The sequence below is a fragment of the Carcharodon carcharias genome, chromosome 1 (assembly GCF_017639515.1).
Source record: "Carcharodon carcharias isolate sCarCar2 chromosome 1, sCarCar2.pri, whole genome shotgun sequence".
NCBI lineage: Eukaryota > Metazoa > Chordata > Chondrichthyes > Lamniformes > Lamnidae > Carcharodon > Carcharodon carcharias.
Window position 1 is genome coordinate 91,913,572 of NC_054467.1, and position 23,225 is coordinate 91,936,796.

Here is a 23,225-nt window from a genome sequence, read left to right on the forward strand (position 1 = left end):
TGGAGTAGGCTGTACTTTTTCAGTGTACTCTTTATGCTCTTCTGGGTGTTTCAAGAAAATACTTGGTGACAGCCTATTTCTATAACTTAATTTTAAGCAGATATTCTTTAAAGAGGGTCACCAATAATGTTCAACTGTGATGCTGCCAATTATTTACTATAGCTGTGACAAAAGATCAGCAGAAATCTCAGGGGAATGACACCAACCTTATTTCTCTGCAGTTTTCGTGGATCTTCTGCCAAAGTTTTCATGGACAATCGAGAGAAAACCTATGAAAATTCAGCCAGTTTCTGCACCCTCTGAAGTGGGTTTGTTAACCCTACCCATCTAAATTGAAACTTGTCATATTGGGGGTAACATTGACTTTGGACAGTAGTGTAAAATAGGCAATAGTGAATGGTCAACCTGTTTTACATCTTTCCCGATTTTCAACTGTATTGACTTGAATGATGTCCACTCATGACACCAATGAGGTTGGCAGGAGGCCTGATCAATTTTCATGGTTGGACCTAACTTAAATCAAATAGGTACCAATGCTGATCATGCTCCTTATAGGCAGATCACCAATTAGAAGGGTAGACAAATCAAAAGGGAAGTCAACTTACATTGAACCATCGAATGAAGAGCATGGTAGTTAGACAGGGCAGTAGTTTTACCATCAGGAAAACCTTTGTAGCAACTATAGTAGCCTTTAAGGTTCAAAGCACCCAAGCAGCTCCAGTAAAAATGAACTTCAGCCCTGTTGCCAGCTTACCCTGACTGCAACTATGGATTCTTTTTTATACCATGAGAAATGGCTATATCCCAGCCCAAGGTTTGTGGGTGAGGTGAGAAACCGACGGTAGCTACATGGGTAGAGAGGAAAGTGATGTCAGGGACCTGACAGGGTCATTTGAAACCCAACTTACATATATAAATGAGGCCCCTACCTATTTCCAATAGGAGTTCTCACCACCAAAATCGAGGTGTGCCTTAAGATCAAAACAGGAGAACCTCCAGTGATAAATCAGGGTCTAATTCCAGAGCTGAGAACATTTGTGGTGAGAGATGTTCCATCCCTTGACTCCACCTCCTCTGATGTAATAGGATATGGATGGAATGGACATGGATGGGACGGACAGAGTTCTCACTCACTCCAGGTCTACATCAGGAATTGGCTGTATGGATTGGGATCCAGCATATCTGGGTCCCACTCCAATTTTCTTTCCTTAGGCTGCAGCTCAGCTGACAAACCCTGGCACTGTGCCTATGTTCCCAAGGAAATTCAGGATTACATTATCCTTAGAGTACATTACCATTCATACAGTCACATATTGAGCAAACAACTATAATTTTACCTCTATAATTTCAGTTCTGATGAAGAGTCATTCGGACTTCAAACGTTAACTATATCCCTCTCCGCAGATGCTGTCAGACCTGCTGAGTTTTTCCAGGTATTTTTGTTTTTGTTCTACATTTCCAGCATCTGCAGTATTTTGCTTTTAATATAATTTTAATCCCTCCTAATTACTCCTCCTTTCAGTTTAACTCTGGGGATCCTCTCTGTTTCACTGTTAACAGAATTTTATTATTCTAAATTTTTATGTAAATAAATTGTCAATGACTTTCAATTCAAACGTAATTGACCAAAAGTTGATCGTAACCAAGTTTCATGATTATTCCTAACCCTACAGAAGACAAGAACAAATATTATTACAATTATTATAACTAATACTAGAACCTGTCATTTTATATTTAATTATACTTTTTACTATATCCTTAAAAACTACATTCCCAGTTATGCCTACCTAAAAGTAATATACTGTCAATAATTTTAGATTTATACACATTTTGAGATACTGTGAAGGAATTTCTAAATACAATTACTTATAACTTATTTTAGTTTTCAGAAAAGACAAAACAATGTTAATATAACCAATTGGCTGTGTTGATTTCATAGTTAAACATTAATTTAATGGAAAATTTACTCCTATTTTCAGGATGATTAATTTTTTAATTTTTTCTAATTACTTTTTTGTTTGAGAAAAATTTTTTCCCTAATCCCTTTCGAAGTGACTTTTTGTTCAAAGTGAAATTTCATTCACTATGCTGCTGAGCACCAAAGGTGAAAATAATGAAAATAATCACCATTCTCATCAACCCTTCAGATCGGGCCTACTCCTGGTACCAGGTAACCATGACCATTCTGCTTCCTTGGGCTTATGTTTAACTCCCTCTCTTTAACTAATACAAGAACACTTTTGAATTTTCCATTTCTTCTGATGTCCACAGCACCAGCGAGCGCATGAAGATCCTGCTGCTCTTCGGTATAGTTTTTATGAGGTGATCACAGCAGGTCGGCGGGCTGTTCCAGAGCTTAGGGCCCTTCATAATCGGTGTCTGGTGCCTGGCTGGTATGCAGCTCATATTGAAAGGTGGCTAACATACTACCCAACTAGACAGGTGAGTACTTAAACAGGCAAGAAGCTTTTAATTGCATGTGATATATTATCTATATCCAAATAATATTTTATTCAGCAAAGTAGTTTTCAATCTCCTTGCGCTATTCTGTATTCTCCTGGCTGTCAGGAAGGATGTGACAGTTAAACCACAACAGTGCTTATGATGGCCATCCAAAAAGCCCCATGTTTATTTAAGTACAAAGTATGATTAAAAGCAGTCTGAATGATGATCATTTTTCCTTATCCCCATTGCTTTCCCAGCCTCTTTGGTAGAACTATACCAAGCGCACCATCTAAGAACTGATGGGAAGTATGCATGTTGAATAACAGGCAGCCCTAGAACCCAACCATATGATTTTCTGCTTGAGAGTCAAACACGTGACAACTTGCGATACCACCGCCTTCATCTTTGTAAGGAATTTGCAGTAGATTTTTCTATGCAGTCTCAGAATAACACATCTTCTAGACTCAGAAAAAGAACCAGGACGTTTTACTATATTGTGGAGTCTATGGTTTCAATATTTACAGGACATAAGGGAAGGTGCAAGGAGGCCAAAAACAGCAGAAAAAACTGGCATTACCTGGGAGGCAGAGTTAGCCAAACCTCATTATTAAATTTTTTGTTCCTGCCAGGCAGCCTGACCTGCAGGTGGGAAGGAATGTCAGTGGCAGAAGGTCACAGCTGAGGAGCCTTGGACAGACACCCTGGCAATTGGGAGAGGCAAAGATCCTACAATCAGAATGGGAGACAGAGGCTGCGATTGGGTAGGGGGAGAGTCTATGATCTTTTTAGGGAGGGAGATCAACAATCAGGAAGGTGGATGGGATGGGCAAGGCTGGCAACCAGGGCTGGAGGAGATCAAAGGCTTCTTCGAGGACTGGGAGGAGTATATTGACTGTTCTGCCTCTCCAGGATGGGATACTTGGATGCCCTAATATCTACCTCCATAAAAACAGGTAGCAGGCGAGTGTGGGTTTGCAAAGTGTTCAGTACACACTTCCTGTGTTTAACTCCTTAGATCTCTCCGATCCTCATTGGTCCATGGTTGGGGGCTAATATCTTTATTTCTGCTGACTGCCAGGCAGTATTTGTTCTTGCAAACAATTTGCTCTGGTTATGTATCCTGGCTAATATATGTGGATAGAAATTGGACCTCATTATTCCTTCCTTATGGGTGTAAAATGGTGCACAAAGTCTAATTTTGGCCACCAATGTTCTGCGGCCCAAGGCACAAATATATTGGTTCAAGTCATTTTTCAGATGTTCCTGGTGACCACCTAAAACAGGTGTTGGGTCCCTTACATCTGTAAAAATGGGGCCTACCAGCTGTTCTCAACCCCATCTATCACATTGGCTTGTGATGAGCAGAACAGAACTTAGGCCCCTGTTGCCTAAGGAAAAAGCACCTCCAAAAGGCCTTGGGGGTGGGGGGGGGGGGAACATTTGAAGAAATGTTGCTCTGCATCCAGAAGGTACTGTGGCACATCTCCAACTCTACAAAATACACAGTTGGCCCCTCCCCCGTTACCATCTCACCCCTTTCTCTCAGCACTTACCTTAGAGTCACTGGCATTCATCCTAGTTTTGAGAGCTACCTCCTAAGAACTCTGTCCCACTAATAAGTACTACTGGAGAAGTTACTACTGCAGACTGAGAAAGAAGTTGAGCTCACCTATAAAGGAGCAATCAGCATTCACAATGTCGCACTACTTGACCCTATCCTTTGTCTGTACTAAGAGAGGCAGGACAAATTGATGTTGATCTTATGCTTCGTTATGTGGAGAATTTGCAATGGATCTCACCCTCTTTATCGCACAATTTACAAAACCAGGAGGAATTTACACCTGTATGATTTTGATAGCTGGTGCAAAAGAAGGCCAAGCAATGATGTGTACTTACGTTATCGCGCCACTCTCCAATCAAGGAAATCAGACCACTAGCCGTGTGTGCCCAAGTGGAGCTCTGCTCACGAACCTGTGATCTTCCTGATATTGAGAAAGTGCAGTCTTGAAGTTTAAAAAAGGTTCAGGTTAATATGGTGGATCCCCTTAGTATTTTATAAGTTTTGATTGTAAAATTTGAAAACTTTGCCTCCCACCCCTGCGCCTAGTATGAAGTGTCATGGCAACATCTTCTCACGTCTGACTTTTGCTACTGGGTTTGGCTGCAATCAAGTTTCAATTTTCAATGCCTTGGGAAGGAAAGCCTGTTTTACATCAATGGAAAACATACAATATAACTGTACTCGGCAAGGAAACAATGCAATTGTCACTTTAATAGCTTTCAAGTCCTTTTACCAATTATTATGAAGCAATTAAAAAGTTACACCAGAATTAATTATAACTTTTGGACAGCCAGGCCTATTTTTTTGCCAGCTCACACACAGTTGCAACACCAAATCATGTCTGCTGTTCAGGAATTAACAAATTGAAGTTAGCTATTCCTGGCCATCTGGGAAAGGTTGTGCAATTGAGAGCAGCTGATTTTTTTTTTCTCTGTCAAACTGGTGGCAGTAAATTCACTACTGCCTGCCAAGGGAAGTCTAACCTAAGGTAGCAAATCAGCTCATGTCTTATAGCCACACTGTATCACTTCCCCCTCACCACAAGTGTGAAACAGTCATCTAAATCAGTATGTTGCCAAATGACAACCGGACAGATGTTGATAGTTATATTTTATTTATGTTCTTACTTTGAACTTGTGTTTGTATTTGAATGATTGATTGTCCAGAAACATTATCTGACTGAAACTGGTTTTAGTTACACATTATAGATGGGCACAAGCTGAGGACTGACCCTGCTGCAGTAATGGATGGTGTGCAGAAATTCCTTGGAGTTTCCCAGTACTACAATTATTCTCAGGCCCTCACGTAAGTTTATATATATTTATATGTATATAACTTTAGTGATGGGGTAAAATGTCACTCTTGTACTGTAGTTCTGATTTTGCACAGGACTCCACTGCCATGACAATGATGAATGTGCGTATCAAAATCAGGGGCGCAGATCCAATCACCCAACTCTCAGTGCACTGCATTCTGCAGCAAAGTAAAATGGCAGCAAAAAGATGTATAATTTTAACTTTATCATTGGGTCCCATGTGCGGGAAAAAAAAGTCACGCTCCCAAGGCAAGCTTCCCCATTCCTCTCCAGAAGTAATGCCTCACCCATAAAAAAAAATAATTGTGTGACTAGGCCATGGGCCTGCCTGGCTGAAATTAGATTCTTAAAGCTAAGTTTCTATAACAAATATTCAGACTAATGTTGGCATGTTTTTTTTGTTCAGCAAGCATTGACCTTGAACTACCTTTTGTCTCCCTGCAGTGGTTTCTTCCACTCTATAATACCATTTTTCAAAAGTTATCCTGACATAGTTACTTGACATTTTGTAATTGAAGTTATAGCAAACAAATTGCAGAGAATGGGACTTCCTTTTGGGGACCTCCTGTCTTCCCAATTTAGAATCATAGAATGGTTACAGCACAGAAGGAGGCCTTTCTGCCCGTCATGTGTGTGCCAGCTCTCTGCAAGAACAATTTGCCTCATATTAATCCCCTCCTTTTCCCTATTTCCTGCAATTTTTCCCTTTTCACATAATGATCCAATTCCCTTTTGAATACCATGATTGAATCTGCCTCCACCACACTGTTGTATATTCCAGATCCTATCCACTTGCCGTGTAAAAAAACTCTCATGTCACCATTGCTCCTTTTGCCGACTGCCTTAAATTTGTGCCCCCTGTTTCTCCATCCTTCCACAAATGAGAACAGTGGTAGCTAAACAACTGAAGTTCCTCTTCCCTGGAGCCATTCTCATAAATTTTTTCTGCATATGCCTTCACATCCTTCTAAAAGTGTGATGTCCAGAACTGGGCACGGTACTTTAGTTAAGGCCAAACTAGAGTTTTATACAGGTTTATCATAACTTGCTTGCTTTTATACTCTATGCCCCTATTTACAAAGAAGTGGGTCCCATAAGCTTTATTAATCATACTTTCAAGCCATCCTGATGCCATCTTCAATGATTTGTGCACATATACCCCCATGTTCCTCTGCTCCTGCACCCCTTTTAGAATTGTACTCTGCATTTTATTTTGCCTCTCCACGTTCTTCCTACTAAAATGAATCACTTCACACTTCACTGCATTAAATTTCATCTGCCACTTGTCCGCCCATTCTACAAGTCTGTCCATGTTGTTTTGAAGATCTAACGCTATCTTTCTCACAATTCACAATACTTCCAAGTTTCATGTCATCCACAAATCTTGAAATTGTGCCCTGTACACTAAAGCCTAGATCAATACATAGACAGGTCAAGTATCCTTTATCCGAAATCCTCAGGGCTGATTGCATTTTGGATTCCAGATAATTTCGGTTTTCGGATACCGCATATAGGCCTAGGTTTACTTAGATTACAATGTCCGAATTAGGCTAGCTATAGTCCAAAGTAAGTAAGATGGCTAGAAAAGTAAGATGTACCACTGAATAATAAATACAGGGTATCAGTAATAAGTTCTCACCCCTGGCGCCCTCTGCAATTCAGCTTGTAGGGGAGAGGTCGCAAGGTAAACAGTGCAGCCAAAAATCAAAGGTAAACAGTGCAGACAGATAATTACACTTCCCACGCTAAAGGTGGGGAGTTGTCAGCTGGTTTTGTGTTGGCTCTGGTCAGAGACATCCTGAGCCAAAGGTCAAATGCTGTTGGCTCTGGTCATGTTAGCTTGGGTTCAAGATTTCCTGCGCTAAAGGTCAAGTGTGTATGTCATATAATATATATCAGTAAGATCAGGGGTCCTAACATCGACCCATGGGGAACTCCACTATAAACTTTCCTCCAGTCTGAAAAACAACCATTCACCACTACCCTCTGTTTCCTGTCGCTCAGCCAATTTTGTATCCATGTTACTACTGTCCCTTTTATTACATGAGCTCTAACTTTGCTCACAAGTCTGTTGTGCATGAAGACTTGCTCATGAAGTACAAAAAATAGAGGCGTGCACCTGAAGTGTGATGACCACTCCAATTATACTGCAGGATCTGTAATTGAAAACATCAGCATTCCTAATAAATCTAATAGGGGTTTTAAAAATTAGGAAAGGTTTTGATAGAGTGGATACAGAGAGAATGTTTCCTCAGAGAATGGGGAAGAGCACAACTAGAGGCCATCAATATATGGTAGCCCCAAGAAATCCAATAGGGAATTCTTTACCCAAGGATTGGTAAGTATATAGAACCTGTAACCTTAGAGAGTGGTTGAAGCAAATAATATGGATGCATTTAAGCAGGAGCTAGTCTGGCATATGAGAGAGAAGGGAATAGAAGGTGATGGGGGATGTGAGAGAAGATGGATGGAGGCTCGAGTGGAGCATTAACACCAGCATGGACTGCTTGGGTCGAATGGCTGTTTGGCTGTATGGCCTGTGTATCCTAGTTGAGCATGTCAGAGGGCCCCTATCATCACCCATTTGATTTCACTAGAAAGGCTGTTGCTGACTTACACTACTTACTCCATGAAGATCTGCATATAACTTTCACACAAAAGTAACTCTTCGCCTAGGTCACCACAGCGTTAACAGACTGTTCATTTCTTTTTGTTACCTTAATTGCTATCTTACACTACCCTAACATTGATTGATATGTTTCATAGCCTTTTAACAAAACTCCTTGCAAAGGAGAAATAATGCACCCAATATGTAATATGCTATAGCTGAAAAAAATAGACATGTTAAAGTTTTTCATCTTGCACCCGATAGGACAGATGTAAGAATATCAAATTTCAAAGAGAACAACTAATTATACTGCAAGAACAAATGGTGCTGATTGGTTGGCAAGTGGACTCTGATGGGTTGAGGCATTACCATGGAGAATACACCAGGGAACAGTTATTCCCCCAAGCTTTTGTTTCAATTCAAATAAGGCAAATTGATTGAAGCATTGTCATGGGGAATGCACCAGAGAACTGTTGCCCTCCATGCTTTTGTTTAATCATATAAAGAAGAATGCCTGGACATACTCTTTGTTTAGAGAGGACAGATCACTGCACATGAATACATGTAACTTCTAGTGTAAGTGAGTCACGTTGTGAGCCTGACTGATAATCTTCAATTGTTTGCTGTTGTAATTCTTGGCACGCTTGGGACCATTCAGAAAGTGTTGTCCAATCATAGAATCACATCTAATGTTGGCTACTATAAGAAGAATTTTTGGGTTGGGGCAGGGCCCACTCACCGACGCATAAAATGATGCACGGTGACGTCGGGCAGGCGTCCTGACGTGACTGTGCATCAGTTAGGTTGTCAGTTCGGCAGACGTGCAGCCCACCTGCGCGCCCACTGAACTGTCAAAGGCCTATTAAGGCCATCAAGAAAGTAATTAAAGTAGTTAAGAATGTTGCCCATCCAACCTTAAGGTTGGTGGGCAGGCGAAGAGCCCAGGCGGCCTTCACATTTTTCATGAAATCTCATCCACGGGCGGGATGAGGTTTCATGAAGGGTTTATTAATTAAATAAAACATTTTGAAAAAATTCATTGACATGTCCCAGCTCATGTAACACGCATGTACGAAAGAGCACAGGCCCCAACTCAGGGAATCCCCCCCGCCCGCACAGGGAGTGCTCAACGCTTCCGGGTGCGTGTTATACGGGGTGGGCCTTAACTGTCCCGCCCACGTAAAATGGCGGTGTGGCCCTGATCGGGGGCGCCAATCAAGTTCGCGCTCGCCCCTGCACAAGCCGCCCCGACTGGGGATAATTTCTATCCTATGTTCTGAATTTTGCAACCACTAGCTGATTGAGTATGGTCAGTACTCTGCCTGTTGTGAACAGCTATTTCATGTTGCTTTAATGCAGTAGCAACATGAGTGGAATCCCCCAATAATAGGGAAGGAACATGGGCCAGAATTTACTTTCACTGTGCAGGTGCGTGTCAGGCCCAACACTTCATGAAATGGGCCGTGATGATGTTGGGGGGGGTGGTTTCCCGATGTCATCGTGCCACTTCATGATATTTTGGTTGGTGGGCACACGTAGAAATCAGAAGCGCAGCCACCAACAATTAAAGGGCTGACTAAGGCCATTAAAACCTCAATTCATTGCAATTTCGAGTGGCCCGTGCACTTTTACGTTTGACGCACAGGCCAATCGGCCAGGCGGCCTTCACATTTTTCATTCATTCTACATCCAAGATGAGATAAAAGGCCCAGAAGATGTTAGATAAGTGAGGAGTTAGGAGTTTTGAAGTGAGTTGTTTGTTGGTGGATTATAGATCATTTTGCAATATTTTGGATGATTTAGATAACACGAGGAGAGTTAAACATTTGCAGAGGCTTTTTGTGGAAAGGCCCCTTCAGTGCTGAAACCTGTGCAACCATTGGGTCTAACGTGGGGATTCTGTTTTTAGCTGGAAGGACCTCCAGGCCAGAAGGGAGAGAAGGCCAGTTGCCTGAAGGCACCATCCCAGAGTCTGTCCTATGGACCGAGAGGCGCAACCAGAAGAGGTGGAGGGCCAGCAAGCTTTGCGGCACAGAAGGGTCACAGAAGGTGCCAATACCCAGCAGGCAGAGTGTACAGGCAGTGAGCTACCTGGACATGACAGAGGTTCAGTGCCAAAGAAGGCTCTGCTTCTCCAGGGAAACAGTCGCCTCTATCTGTGAGATGATCAGCCCTGAAAAAACCTCCAACTGTGTAGATGGCCACCCCAATGCCAGTGGTTCTGAAGGTGACGGTGGACCTGAACTTTTATGCCTCAGGATCATGCCAGGGGTCAGTGGGAGATCTTTGCGGTGTCTCGCAATCTGCTGCACACAGCTGCATCAAATTGGTCACAGGTGCATTGTTCCAAAGGGTCAACATTTTCATTTACTTCAGGACAGAAGAGGACAGCCAGGCACAGCGAGCAAGTGGACTCGCTGCAATAGCAGAATTTCCCCAAATTCAGGGAGCCATTGACTGCACACATGTACCCATCAAGGCACCAGCAGGGGAGCCAGGTGCCTTTGTAAATGGAAAGTGCTTCTACTTTCTAAACATCCAGATTGTGTGTGATCACAAGAATGAGATCCTACAGTTTTGTGCCAAGTATCCTGGAAGCTGCCATGATGCCTACCTCCTGTGCCACTCCCAGGTGCCAAGGCTCTTGCATCAGCACAATTGGATGGCTGGCTACTGGAGACAAAAGCCAACTGCTAAAAAGGTGGCTGATGCCCTGCTAAGACAACCAAGGAGGCCTGCTGAAGACAGAGACAACCGCAGTCATTTCTCCACAAGGTCAATCATTGAGAGGACAAAAGGCCTACTCACAATGTGGTTCCACTGCTTGGACCACTCAGGGGGATCACTGCAATATGATCTGGAATGTATCTCCCTTATTATAGTAGTCTGCTGTGCCCTACGCAATCTGCCTCTCTCCGGTGGGAGTGGGCGGAGTGGGGGTGAACCCTTTGGAGAATGAAGACAGCGATGCTGTTGCTGAGGCTGCAGACGCTGAACCCAGTGCTGATTCTGAGGAAGAGTCTATTCAACCCCAGGGTGAGGAGCGGATGCAGCATGTTTATGGGGGGCAGGGAGACCAGGGAGGCCCTGATTCGAGGACTTTCAATTAAAACTCCAAAGCCAAGAGTCCAAATGATAGCAAGACCTTACTGCTTGGTGCTGATGAGGCCCTTCTGTCACCCCCCCGACTCATGTGCCTCCCTCTGAAATAAAATTTGCAGCCCAGTCTATGTATTACACACAATTCCCAGGTCTCCTCCAGAACAATTGCATGAAGCACACTAAGACTGTTGGACAGGATCTCACATTTTAAAAGTAAAGTGTAAGATATATAAACACCATTACACACGTGTCAATGAGAAATGATTCACCCTTGAAACCCCTTATCTGATCATAGTGACTTAAATTTCCGCCTGTGAGTGCTACATCGATGTGCTTCCCCCTCATGGCAAGCTGCAGTGGAGGCAAGCTGCTTACTGATACTCCTTGATGACTTTGGTGGGCGTCCTCTAGTCGTCGGGACCTTGTGGGCTCTGGCTGTGCGGGAGAGTCCTACGCAATGGTTGGGCATTCCTCAGCCGTTGCAGTGTCCTCAGATGCAACACTCACTGGCAGAGGGGTAGAGGAGTTCCTGCCATCATCTGGAGCACCCTGAGAGGAGGCCCCAGATGCATGAAGCTGCAGGTCGTCCGCAACATGAGGTTGGTTTAAACCTCCCTACTCACCATGGATGTACAGGCAGCAAGCAGAGTCACTAAATGCCTCATCCATCTCTCACATTGGCAGTGACCTCCTGAGGTCACTACCACTGTGTAAGCTCACATGTTTGAAAGCAACTCCAGAAACCACTGATTGAGTTCCTGGAGATGCTGCTGTATGAAAGTCGCCACTCTCTCTGTGGAGGATGCTGTGCGTTCAGAGCTCTGGGCTAAAGTGGCACTTACGCTCATAAGGACATAAGGACCAACACAGAGACTGTGGCATGCAGACCCTCAGGGATCTCTGCCAATCTTCAGGTACATCCCACTGGACATCCGGCATTTGCTGCCTATTAGATGGCTGCAGAGGCTGATCAGCTGCCTCGGGTTCTGCATTGTCCTGGTCTCCAGCAATCCTTAACTGTCAGCACCCTGGGGACACTGCCTCCACCAGCTCCCCAAGCAAATGTGACTTGCCTTCCCCAGTGTGCACTACCATCTTATCCAAAATGCTTATGCCTGATGATGTGCCTGTATCTGCGCTGGTGCACGGTGCAGAGGGAGGATGTGTCGCAGGTGCATCTGGCTGTAGGTCATCCGCTGATGTCCAGGGAGGGTCTTTGGAGTCCTTCTGCGCTCTGGAACACGTTCCATCTGAAGGACAAGAAAAATATGTAAGTCTCGAGCAGCAGAGAATGCATGCAATCTGATAGCTTCTCAGATTGGATATCTGGCTGAGCAAAGACTTCTGAATGAATGAGCAATGGGGATTAGTGGACTTCACCTGTCAGTCTTAGAACTGCTGCCCTACATCTCACATACCCTCCCCCAATCTCTTCCTTGTCCACTGGTCTCTTACCCTCCTCCAAGACCCATGCCTCTCCTCAACCAGTGGACCTGGCTCCACGTTCACCAGCCATCTCAGGACCTGCTCCACCACCTGACTTAGCAAGAACAGATTAGGGACACACCCACCCATTCATCCTCGCTCCTGTGCATTATGACTCCTTTTCTCCTATAGGAACAAAATTGCTTTCATTAGTCCTGCCTCTACATGTCAGAACACCAAAGACGCAGGTTCAGCTGTCCATCATACTGCCGCATATCACCCTTACCCACATGCCAGCCATCCTGTCCACTCACATGTAGTCTTTATCGGCACAGGAAGATGCGCCAATTTTAGTTCGGAATTTCACATCCATGAGCCCCAACAACTCTGTCGCACACAAACACATCTTTCCACGGTTACATCTGGAATCAGTACTCACCCTGGCAAAGCATTGCAGTCATTGAACGTGCACTGCATCCAGGTCCTTCAGACTACATCATGCCAACTGACCAGAGTTGCCCCCTCTGTCCCTGTCTTCTTAGTTAAGTGTGGCATGGCACACAATATCTCCCAACATGGACTCATAGCCTCCAGTAGAAATGGCAGGCGCTCACCCAAAAAGCGGGGGAGTCGACTGGCTCCAGCCATTCCGTCCCACCTGGCATGGGTTCCGGGTGCAAAAGACATATTCCAACCACACTTTACAGCACAGGATCACAAAGCAATAGTCTGACCCTTGGAAAATCTCAGCAGCTCCCTGAAGCAGTTCCACAATGATTGTCAGCCTTCAGGAAGCTCCTTTCAAACCCATCCGCCTGCACCTTCATCGTCCTGGTGCTCTCCCCAGCAATACTGAGCATCTTTCAGCATTTCACTCTGGCTGGCAGCTAATTGGTCAGCCAGCATGAAATCGCTGTCGGAAGCCAATCATTGGTGGGTGCGGATTTCATATCCGCTTCCAGTCCTGTCGACTATGCTCACCCGACAAGCCTAAAATTCAGGCACTAGGAAAATACGAGCAAGAGTAGGTCATTCATGGCTGCTCATCTACCTCTTACACCATTTCCACCCCCCCCGACCCCCATATCTCGTGATATCATTAGCATCCAGAAATCTATCAATTTTATGTCTTCAACATGCTGAATGATGAAGCTTCCACAGGCCTCTGGGGTAGAGAATTCCAGTGCCAGTGTGATGCCAGGGTATAGGCCCCATGTCTCACTGACTGTATCAAACAGCATGTCCCTCTAATGGCTACTACTGTACTTCCCCTTGGTGATGCTTTGATACACAAAATGCCTCAACTTCCTAGAGTCATATCTAAAACATTCTCTTAGTAGGAGAAGCAGTGAGAAGACGTGGCCATGGACACTGATTTTCTGGCATACACTAGTATAGCGGGAGATGAAATTCCAACTGGCAATCAGTATGCACTTCCTTCCTGCCATACTGGATGTTTAGGAGAAACGTAACTTCTGCAAAACAGGTGCTGCACAGCCAAATTTCCAGAACCATACCTCTCTAGTCTTTTCTGAGAACTCAGACCTCTAACACAACTAATTAGCCTTATGGTTTCTTCTCTGTGCTGATGTCAATGCTTCACTATCTCCCTCGTTTCCTGGTGACTGGAATTAGACATTGTACTCAAAGTGCATTGTGATCCAAGCAGCGCGCAGTTTGATCACCTCTTTCTCTGACTTGTCTCTGTAGTTCAATATTTCAATGGACCTTTTGATTGCTATAAGAACTATAAAAAATAGAAGCAGGGGTAGGCTATATGTCCCCGCAAGCTGCTGCACTATTCAGTAAGATCTTAAATCCACTTTCCTGCCCGTTCCCCAATTCTCTTAGAGCCTAATTGCTGCCTGAATTGACTGGACATGTTAACCATTGAGTTATCTAAGACCCCCAGGTCTCTTCCGCATCATATTTAGCTGTTTCATCACCAATCATGAAGTATGTATGTGACTCATTTTTTTCCTGCATGCCACACTTTACACTCTTTGGCATTAAATTTAATCTGCAGTTCTTTGAACCACTTGCATTTTGTTTAAATCATTCTCTAATTCAGGAACTGCCTCCTTTGCTCCTTTGAATCTACAGCCCTTCTTTTGAAGTCACTGGAAAATTTTCCCCATATTCCCACTTCCAGACAGATTTGATACACACACCTCCTCCAGGCTACTTTCCCTATAGTTTGTAACAGTTTTTATCCAACAAGCAGAACTTGCAGTAGAACGAAAAATTTGATCCTCTTCAATGGTGATCAACCTGCCAGAATTCTGTTTCCCGCCCCCCCCCCCACCCCATCCCACATGTCCACACTCCCCACGGAAATGCTGGCAGATTCACTTCACCGATTTTTCATACACAGAGTGTATCATCATCATCAACATCATCGTGTGGGCTCTGCTCGAAGGCTCACAGTAGCCTTTCCATATCTCTCTATCCTGCGCACAGGCAACATATTAAAATAAAAAAAAAATACTAACTAACCTTGCAAAGTTTGGCAAGGCCAGTCTTCCTTGATATTAGTACAGGTTTGCCCACTCTTTGTCCAGGTACAGCCTTGACTTTGCGGACATTGAAAGAGCAGGACTTACATCTCACATATTGAGACTAGCCTACTGAATCTGGCTTAGTTCCCCATCACTGCTTAATGAAATTGCTTGCTTGAAGGGCGTACACATCAACAATTACTCCATCCAAATGATGCTAATGGAGCCTCAACACCAGCTAAATCCCTCAAGCTGTTCATCACAATGTACTGCTTTCAACATAGTTACAATCTTTGGACCCCTCTGGCTTTTAGCCAATGAAACTGGGCTTCAGGGATGCATTCAAGCAGAGAAAATGTTTGCCTAAAGGAGAATTATTTAATAGGACCATTGATTTCAGGTTTATCAGCAAGATTTTCTAAAGAATAATCACCCTATTTTGGGCAACCTTAAAACAGGTGTGGAAAATTGGTCAGTGAGCCATTACACCAGCTCCCTGCTGGTGCTGGACACTTCTGGGATTTTCCACCAGAAGTGACATCAGTTGCTAAAATTAGCTGCCTCAAAACACGCCGATATATTCAAATAAGGCAGCGATGATATATTGATATCGGTGTGGGTTACATCTTCTCCCATTACCTCGTTAGCAATGCGTGGCATTATTGAAACCAGCATTCAGCATTGCCAGAGCTGGCAGAGAACATTTAATAACTAACTGGTCCATCCTGGTGAGTGTAATCAATCATGGTAAAGTCAATTCACTCTATCCTATCGGCAGATGTTGCTCTTTGCATTACAGGAGCACTACTAAGAAATATCATTTCAAAAAAGATCGGTCAGGAAATTTGACAGGGTCAATGGTGGTCAGTAATAGTAGAACCAAAGAAGATTCCAGTACATTTATGGTCCTAAAGGCTTCAGGCAATAAGTCTAAGTGTCGCATAATTATTAAAAAACTTCAAAACTTCTGTTGTAATGTAATAATTACATTATTATTTTGTTACATAAATATTATAAAATAAATTCTAAGCCAGCTATTGGAATAATAGTCTAAAAATTTGAAAAAGAAATGAGAAAGTTTGAAGGGCAAATTTGAAGGGAGGAAAATGTATTGAAAAACTCAAATTAATGATTAGTAGTAATTTATCACAGAAACATTACAATAAGAATTAAAGGTCCATGGACAGGGTTCATTCATGGGAAAGCGGTCAATGCTTACTGCCATTCCTTCACTTCTACAAGATTCATCATTTCAATACTGGCATTAGCTTGCCCTGAATAAGAACTGCATATCTTTAAATCTTGGATTATGATACAGTAGTAGGTAAACAGTAAAATGCCTGGAGATTAAACCCATTAAACTGAACTCTGCTCCCTTTTAAACAGCTAAATAAACTTTATGGACAAGGCATTTCCTAAGCTGATTTTGTCATATATTTTCTTCCTGTTATTGCTAAGCTAAATATGAAATATAAGTATGAAATAAGGAGTGATAAGATACTCTAACTGAGGATTTGATGCAATTGCCTGTTGTGCCAAAGCAGATTTATTTGTTTTTTCTTTCCCATTAGCTTATAGTGTAAGAATAATCCCTGGAGGGATTCTATAAATGTAGCTAATGTTAGTCACAAATGGTTGAGAGGGTGTCTTATGAATTTCAGGTTTGATCCTCAGAAGGGCTTCTGGTGCCAGTTGCTTGAAGGAGGGAAGACAAAGTGTTTGGGGAAAAGCAAAGGCAGAAGGTATCCAGCGATGGATTTAGAGGTATTACTGTTTAATAAAAACAGCAGCCTAATCCTAATACAAATGTAATGCAATGCTTTCTTGATTTACATCACAGACCCCTGGGAATCCCAGGAAAATGCACAGGAAGATTTTCTAAGTCCTTTCACACTGTGAGATACCTCACGCGCCTCAAATGCACTTCTGAAAATCATAGGCAGCAGACTTGCAATTTTCGATCCAAAACATGTGTAATGCTTGACACTGGCACAGCTGTAGGATTATAAAATTCTCAAGCTAATTTTACTGGACAGTGGCCAGTCTAACAGGTAGCGCTGGGGTAAATCATAATGTCCCGTCATTAATGGGATAGGTCAGGTTCCTATGCTGGTATTCCTGATGTATGTTTGTGACACAATATTCCCCTCCTCATCTTGTATGCTGAATGCATACAAGTTCATGCAGGAACATGCAATGTTCTCCTTTGTTTACCATCAGATGCAGTTGGGTCCCTCCCTATCCCAGGTGAACCCACAGGCTGAGGCCACACTTTTACTTATGTCATACAATCAGACAAAGGCATTCCCCTCCTGGAACACATACATTTAGGTCGAGGCTAGCCAAGTAATCTCATCTACCTGTGGCACATACTTTGGGTGTTGGTCATATCGTGACAAATGACCCCGACCTACTCTGCCAATGTTCTCAGTTCTGAGATGGGGCTTGGACTTCTCCTTCTCCCTCAAAGTAGGATGGTACAGAATCAATTATATTAAATTTGTATCAATATTTCCCAGATAAGACTCATGTTTCAGTGGGGTTACCTATGCTAGTAAGTCCCCTGATCTTGAAAACATTAATGGTAAGTTGATAGGTAAACATATCCCTGAGATATTTGTCAGTTATCCAAGAGGGTAATTTTCTTGCTGAAATTTTCTGAAAGTGTTCTTGGACCTATTCCACCAACCAAAAACCATACATTACACATACATCATTTTCAGCAGAAACATTTTGCTTCTTTCACAGTCTCATTCATTTGATGAAGATGTCTTTCCAATTGTCCCACCACATGTTGTGAATAAACAGCCCATAGCCCCATCTTCCTCTAACTCTCCCTGTTCTGTATCACTCGCTTTGTATATTATTTCCCTTAATCTATTTCTAATAGTTTTTATCGACTGGCCTAAATGAGCTAATCTGAACTATTTATAAGTGACTTCCCAGTATTTCATACAGTTTTCAAACCTTGCGGTATCCACCCTGGGGCCTGGACTCTCATACAAACTAATAATCCATCCTCATCCACTGCTATTGTTTCTTTCCCAGAATTCTCATTAAACTTAATACAACATCTCATGATGACTCATCATATGGTAAACCCACTCCCAACCTCATTGGAGGGGGAGGCATACTACATTACTCCCATTCTCCTTTTGACCAGAAACTAAACTGCATTTCTCCTAGAAACATCACAAATTATACAAGCCCTTCTCAAAACACAATTAATTGTGTAATGCCTTTTCTATCCTCCCAGGTCCCTTGCTCTCCTCCAGTAGCTTTACCATCCAATACACTGTTCTCATCTATTTCCAAACAGAAATCAAATATTCCCATTTGATTCCAGGCATTGACATATTCTTGTTTAAAAACTATTCTGTTCTCATGTATAAATTCGTATCTGGATTAAAATCCCCACGTGTTTATCATAATATACTCGAATTGTGACATTGACCAATAATCACAACTTCAGCCTTATAACTTGAAGTTTTACTTTATTTCCACAGGCACACTCAATAATAACATTCACACTTTCATATTCCCTGCACCCTCGAAATACAAACTCATACAATGAGTTACAAACACAAAATTTTTTTTATTCTTTCACGGAATGTTGGAGTCACAGGCTAGGCCAGCATTTTTTTTGCCAATCCCTACCCAGTGACAGTGAAGGAACAGCGAAATAGTCCCAAGTCAAGACGTTGTATAACTTTGAGGGCAACTTGCAGGTGGTGGTGTTCCCATGCATCTGCTGCCCTTGTCCTTCTAGATGGTGGAGGTAGTGGTTTGGGAGGTGCTGTCGAAGGAGCCTTGGTGAGTAGTGAGGTGCATCATGTAGATGGTACACACTACTGTCACTGTTCTTCGGTGGCAGAATAGTGAATGTTTAAGATGATATATGGGGTGCAATCAAGCACTTGCTTTGTCCTGGAATGTGTCAAGCTTCTAGAATGTTGTTGGAGCTGCACTCATCCAGGCAAGTGGAGAGTATTCCATCACACTCCTGACTTGAGCCTTGCAGATGGTGAGTGAGGAGGAGTGAGTTTGGTGTTGAGGTGAGTTGTTCACTGCAGAATTCCTAGTCTTTGACCTGCTATTGTAGCTACAGTTTTATATGGCTGGTCCAGTTCAGTTTCTGGTCAATGGTAAACTCTGGAATGTTTATAGTGGGGGATTCATTGATGGTAATGCCATTGAATATCATGGGGCAATGATTGGATTCTCTTTTGTTGGAGATTGTCATTGCCTAGCACTTGCCACTTATCAGCCAAAGCCTGAATGTTGTCCAGGTCTTGCTGCATATGGACACAGACTGCTTCAGTATCTGAAGAGTTGCGAATGGTGCTGAACATTGTGTAATCATCAACGAACATCCCCACTTCTGATCCCTTGATGGGGGGAAGGTCATTGATGAAGCAGCTGAAGATGGTTGGGCCTAGGACACTACCCTGAGGAACTCCTGCAGTGATGTCCCAGGACTGAGAAGATTGGCCTCCAACAACCACAACCATATTCCTTTGTACTAGGTATGACTCCAACCAGTGGAGTATTTTCCCCAACACTGGACTTCCATTGACTCGAACTTTGCTCGGGCTCCTTGATGCCACACTCTGGTCAAATGCTGCCTTGATGTCAAGGGCAGTCACTCTCATCTCACCTCTTGAGTTCATCTCTTTTATCCATGTTTAGACCAAGGCTATAATGAGATCATGAGCTGGGTGGCCTGGCAGACCCTAAACTGAACGTCAGTGACCAGATTATTGCAGAGTAAGCAGCACTTGATAGCATTGTCAACAGTACCTTCCATTTCGTTGCTGTTGATCAAGAGTAGACTGATGGGACGGTAATTGGCCAGGTTGGATTTGTCATGCTTTTTGTGGACAGGACATATCTGTACAATTTTCCAGTGGTTAATTTAATTTATTTTTCCTCTGACTTCTCTCTAGACACCTTTTCACTGCTGGCATCAATTCCCCTATCTTATCCAAACACTGCTTCACTAAACTCAGGTTCACGACACACCATCTTCCTCTTACTTTCTCATTGCTTACTCTATCCCTCTGCCAATCTCCCTCTTTGAGCTTATTCTTTTCGCACTCCTCATTCTTCTGAGCCACTTTCCACGTCGCGGACTTCATGACCGCACCATCTGTACTTCAGCCTTCCATTATTTATCTTTCAGGTCCCTATTCAGGTGCCAAACTCTGTAATACTTGAACTGTTACGAGGATTTGGACTTGAATAAAATAAATAACAATACTCTCAAAAGGTATAGGATCATAAAATTCTCAAACTAATTTTATTGAACAATGTTTCAAGATCACAAGGATCTTGAATGAATAGCACACTGATAGCTGACGACCTGACGAATAACACCATGCAGGACCTATCAAAATTTACAAACTGATTTCTTTCAATTCAGTTGTGTCCTCATTTTATAAATACCCCACAGAAATTGAATCCTTCCAATCCACAGCTGGTCTTTAAACTATGAGATCAAAAGTTTACATATCCAGTTATCTGGATGATATCCACAAAGCCGAATCTACCTCACAGTCCCCAGCCTTGCCTTCAATCTTTTTATTTTAACCCACAGAAAAACTGGACTCTTTCAGCCAAGCCTCCTGCCTTTAACACAATCACAGAAAAAATGGCACTCCCCCTCCAGCTTTCTGCTTTAAATCAACCAGGAACCTAAGAAGTTACAGGTCCCCTGAATGATACTCACAAGCTTTCATCTTACCTAGCCCAGGTGGTCCCTTCTAGTCCTGGTTCACACCTGGAGCGATGATCAGACACCCAGCGGAAAAGATATAATTTCTGACACATTAGTCAACGTTTGGCTATACAGTGAGGAAAAAAGGAAAGGTACGCCTTTCTTATACCTCTTTGTACATATGTTCAAAATCTGTGGCGATCAGGAATTGTTAACTCCCTTCATGATCAGCTCTGTTAGTAGTCAAAGATAATGTGACCCCTGATTGACAAAGTATCTATGATCTGTTTCAAAATGCCCTTTTTGACCTTTACAGGACTCCCAAAGAGGCCTAGCATTCCACATGGCTGATAAGCATTGCCCAGGTAAATCTTCACACTGTTTCAAGGGCCCTCACTCCCCTGACCAATGAGGTCAGAAGTAGTTTCAAGATTCCCTTATGAAGTTCTTCCTGCCAGTGTTTTGAAAACCATTAGAATGTTTGCAATAAGGACAACCCCCTTACCTGACTTTTTAACTCTTTCAGAGTCAAACAATTAACCTAAATTAACAAAATGAGGGATAAAGTAAACAGAGCCCCTAAGTAAGGTTAGCTGTAAAACCAAAGACAAAGTTTACCTGACTTTTTATAAGCATGGGCTTTAGGTCATTTATTGCCTATATCCTGTCCTTAAAATGCAGCTTATACAGGACACAAGACATTTCATACTGCATTTCTATTTAACTGCTTGTTTGGACTGACCATTCCTATATTCCACTCACTTAACCCTTAGGTTCACACAAAGATCAAGCTAGCAAGTGCAATTGTAGCCAATCCGACTTAATATATCATGCCTTATGTACTATCTCAGAGCATAACAGACATAATTGTAGTCATAATATGCAGCTGAAAATCGATCAGTTACATTGTTATTTGAGTTATTTCAATCCATTTTACATATATGAGGAAGCAGAAAATCTATCCTCTGAGTACTGAATATATCTGCGGCTTTCAAAATGCCCAATTTTAGCATGTCTGGCCATACCAGGAGCTGACTTTGAAACAGCAGAAAATCGTGAAACATGCTTTGACACATGTTTATATCTATACATTGTAAGAAATTTGTTGCTGCAAAACTGTGTCTGCCATACTCTTCTTTTTGAGAACTGTCGATGAGTTTACTCATATAAGCTCATTCAGCATTGCAGGTTGACTGATGAGTATAGTCATTTTACAGACCTCTTCCTAGCGTAAACTACGCATCCATTCACCACATCAGTCCTCCAAGTGCAGGAATTCAATTAGCGGAAAAAAGTGTTCTTTGAGACCCACTTTCAGAACATAATAAATAGGAGCAGGAGAAGGCCATACAGCGTGTCGAGCCTTCTCAGCCATTTAATATGATCATGGCTAATCTTGGATTTCAATTTCACTTTCCTGCCCACTCCTCATATCCCCTGATTTCCTGAGAGACCAAAAATCTATCTGTCACAGCCTTAAGTATATTCAATGATGGTGCATCCACAACTGTCTAGGGTAGAGAATTCAACAACAAAAACCCTGCTTTTCCAAGTTTCCGGCCATTTCCATGGAACGAGATTAGAAAAAGTTGAATAGGTTATGTTTGGGATTGAAATGCCATCATGTACTAAAGGTCCTACCTGGCTTTATGTAGTCATGTGGCCTCTGCCATGAGGCACAGGCTGGGGGCAGCCTTGTTACATTGAGTTCTAATAAAGACATTGCAGTAGAAGCACTGTACTCTTTGAGCTCGTAACATGGTGTCAGAAGTGTAGCTGAGATTTGAGTTTTGAAGAGCTGGAGAGAAGCCACAGCCACAAAAAGAGGAAGACAGGAATGTTCAGAGCTGCAGAAAGCTGTTAAAACAGCCACTGAAAGTCATTAAAAAGGAAAGCAAACAAACTAGGTGCATCAAAATGGCTGCTGATTTTCCTCTCCCAGCTCCTGTCAAAATGAAAGGTAAAAACGTCAGTTTCCACTTGCAATGGCAAAACTGTGAGATTGCGACATATTTAACTAACAAGCCAGAGCCAATAGGAGTAGTAACCCTTTTTATAATGTTGAGGAGAGACTGCTACAAATTGTATTCCACTCTAAACCCGTCCAAAGAACAGAGAAAACAAACTGCAGAAATTTTGAAAGCCATGAAAGCATGCTCTGAACCCCAAGTGAACATAACTTATGAATAGTGTTCAACATTAGGGCTCAAGGTGAAAAATAATTCATTGATCAGTATGTGACTGCAGTAACACAACTCACAAAATCCTGTCAATTTGGGCAACTAAAGGATGATCTCATTAAAGATTGGATTGTCTTAGGCATAATAAATCCTGCAGTAAGAGCAAGTTTACTGACAGAGGAGAAACTTACTCTCAAGAAAGCCACACACGTGCAGAAGCACAGAGGTTGCAAAACATCAACTTGAGCATATGTATGGCAAAACAGACTAGGCTTTGCATGATGCTGATAGACATTCCAGGCCAAAAGAACAGAACGCTTATGGACAAGGGCGGGATGGAAATACTATGGAGGACATCTCGCAAAAGGAAAGAAG

At 42.7% G+C, this 23,225-nt stretch overlaps 1 protein-coding gene across 1 annotated transcript in view; it reads left to right on the plus strand.

The window, feature by feature from the left end:
- Positions 1-23,225, plus strand: part of ndst3 (N-deacetylase/N-sulfotransferase (heparan glucosaminyl) 3) — a 256,590-nt gene that overhangs the window by 228,605 nt on the left and 4,760 nt on the right. The window contains exons 9-13 of the mRNA XM_041180735.1: positions 1,352-1,409; positions 2,105-2,170; positions 2,272-2,442; positions 5,202-5,311; positions 16,616-16,718. Coding sequence (XP_041036669.1) covers positions 1,352-1,409; positions 2,105-2,170; positions 2,272-2,442; positions 5,202-5,311; positions 16,616-16,718 — 508 coding nt within the window. The remainder of the gene's footprint in view (positions 1-1,351; positions 1,410-2,104; positions 2,171-2,271; positions 2,443-5,201; positions 5,312-16,615; positions 16,719-23,225) is intronic.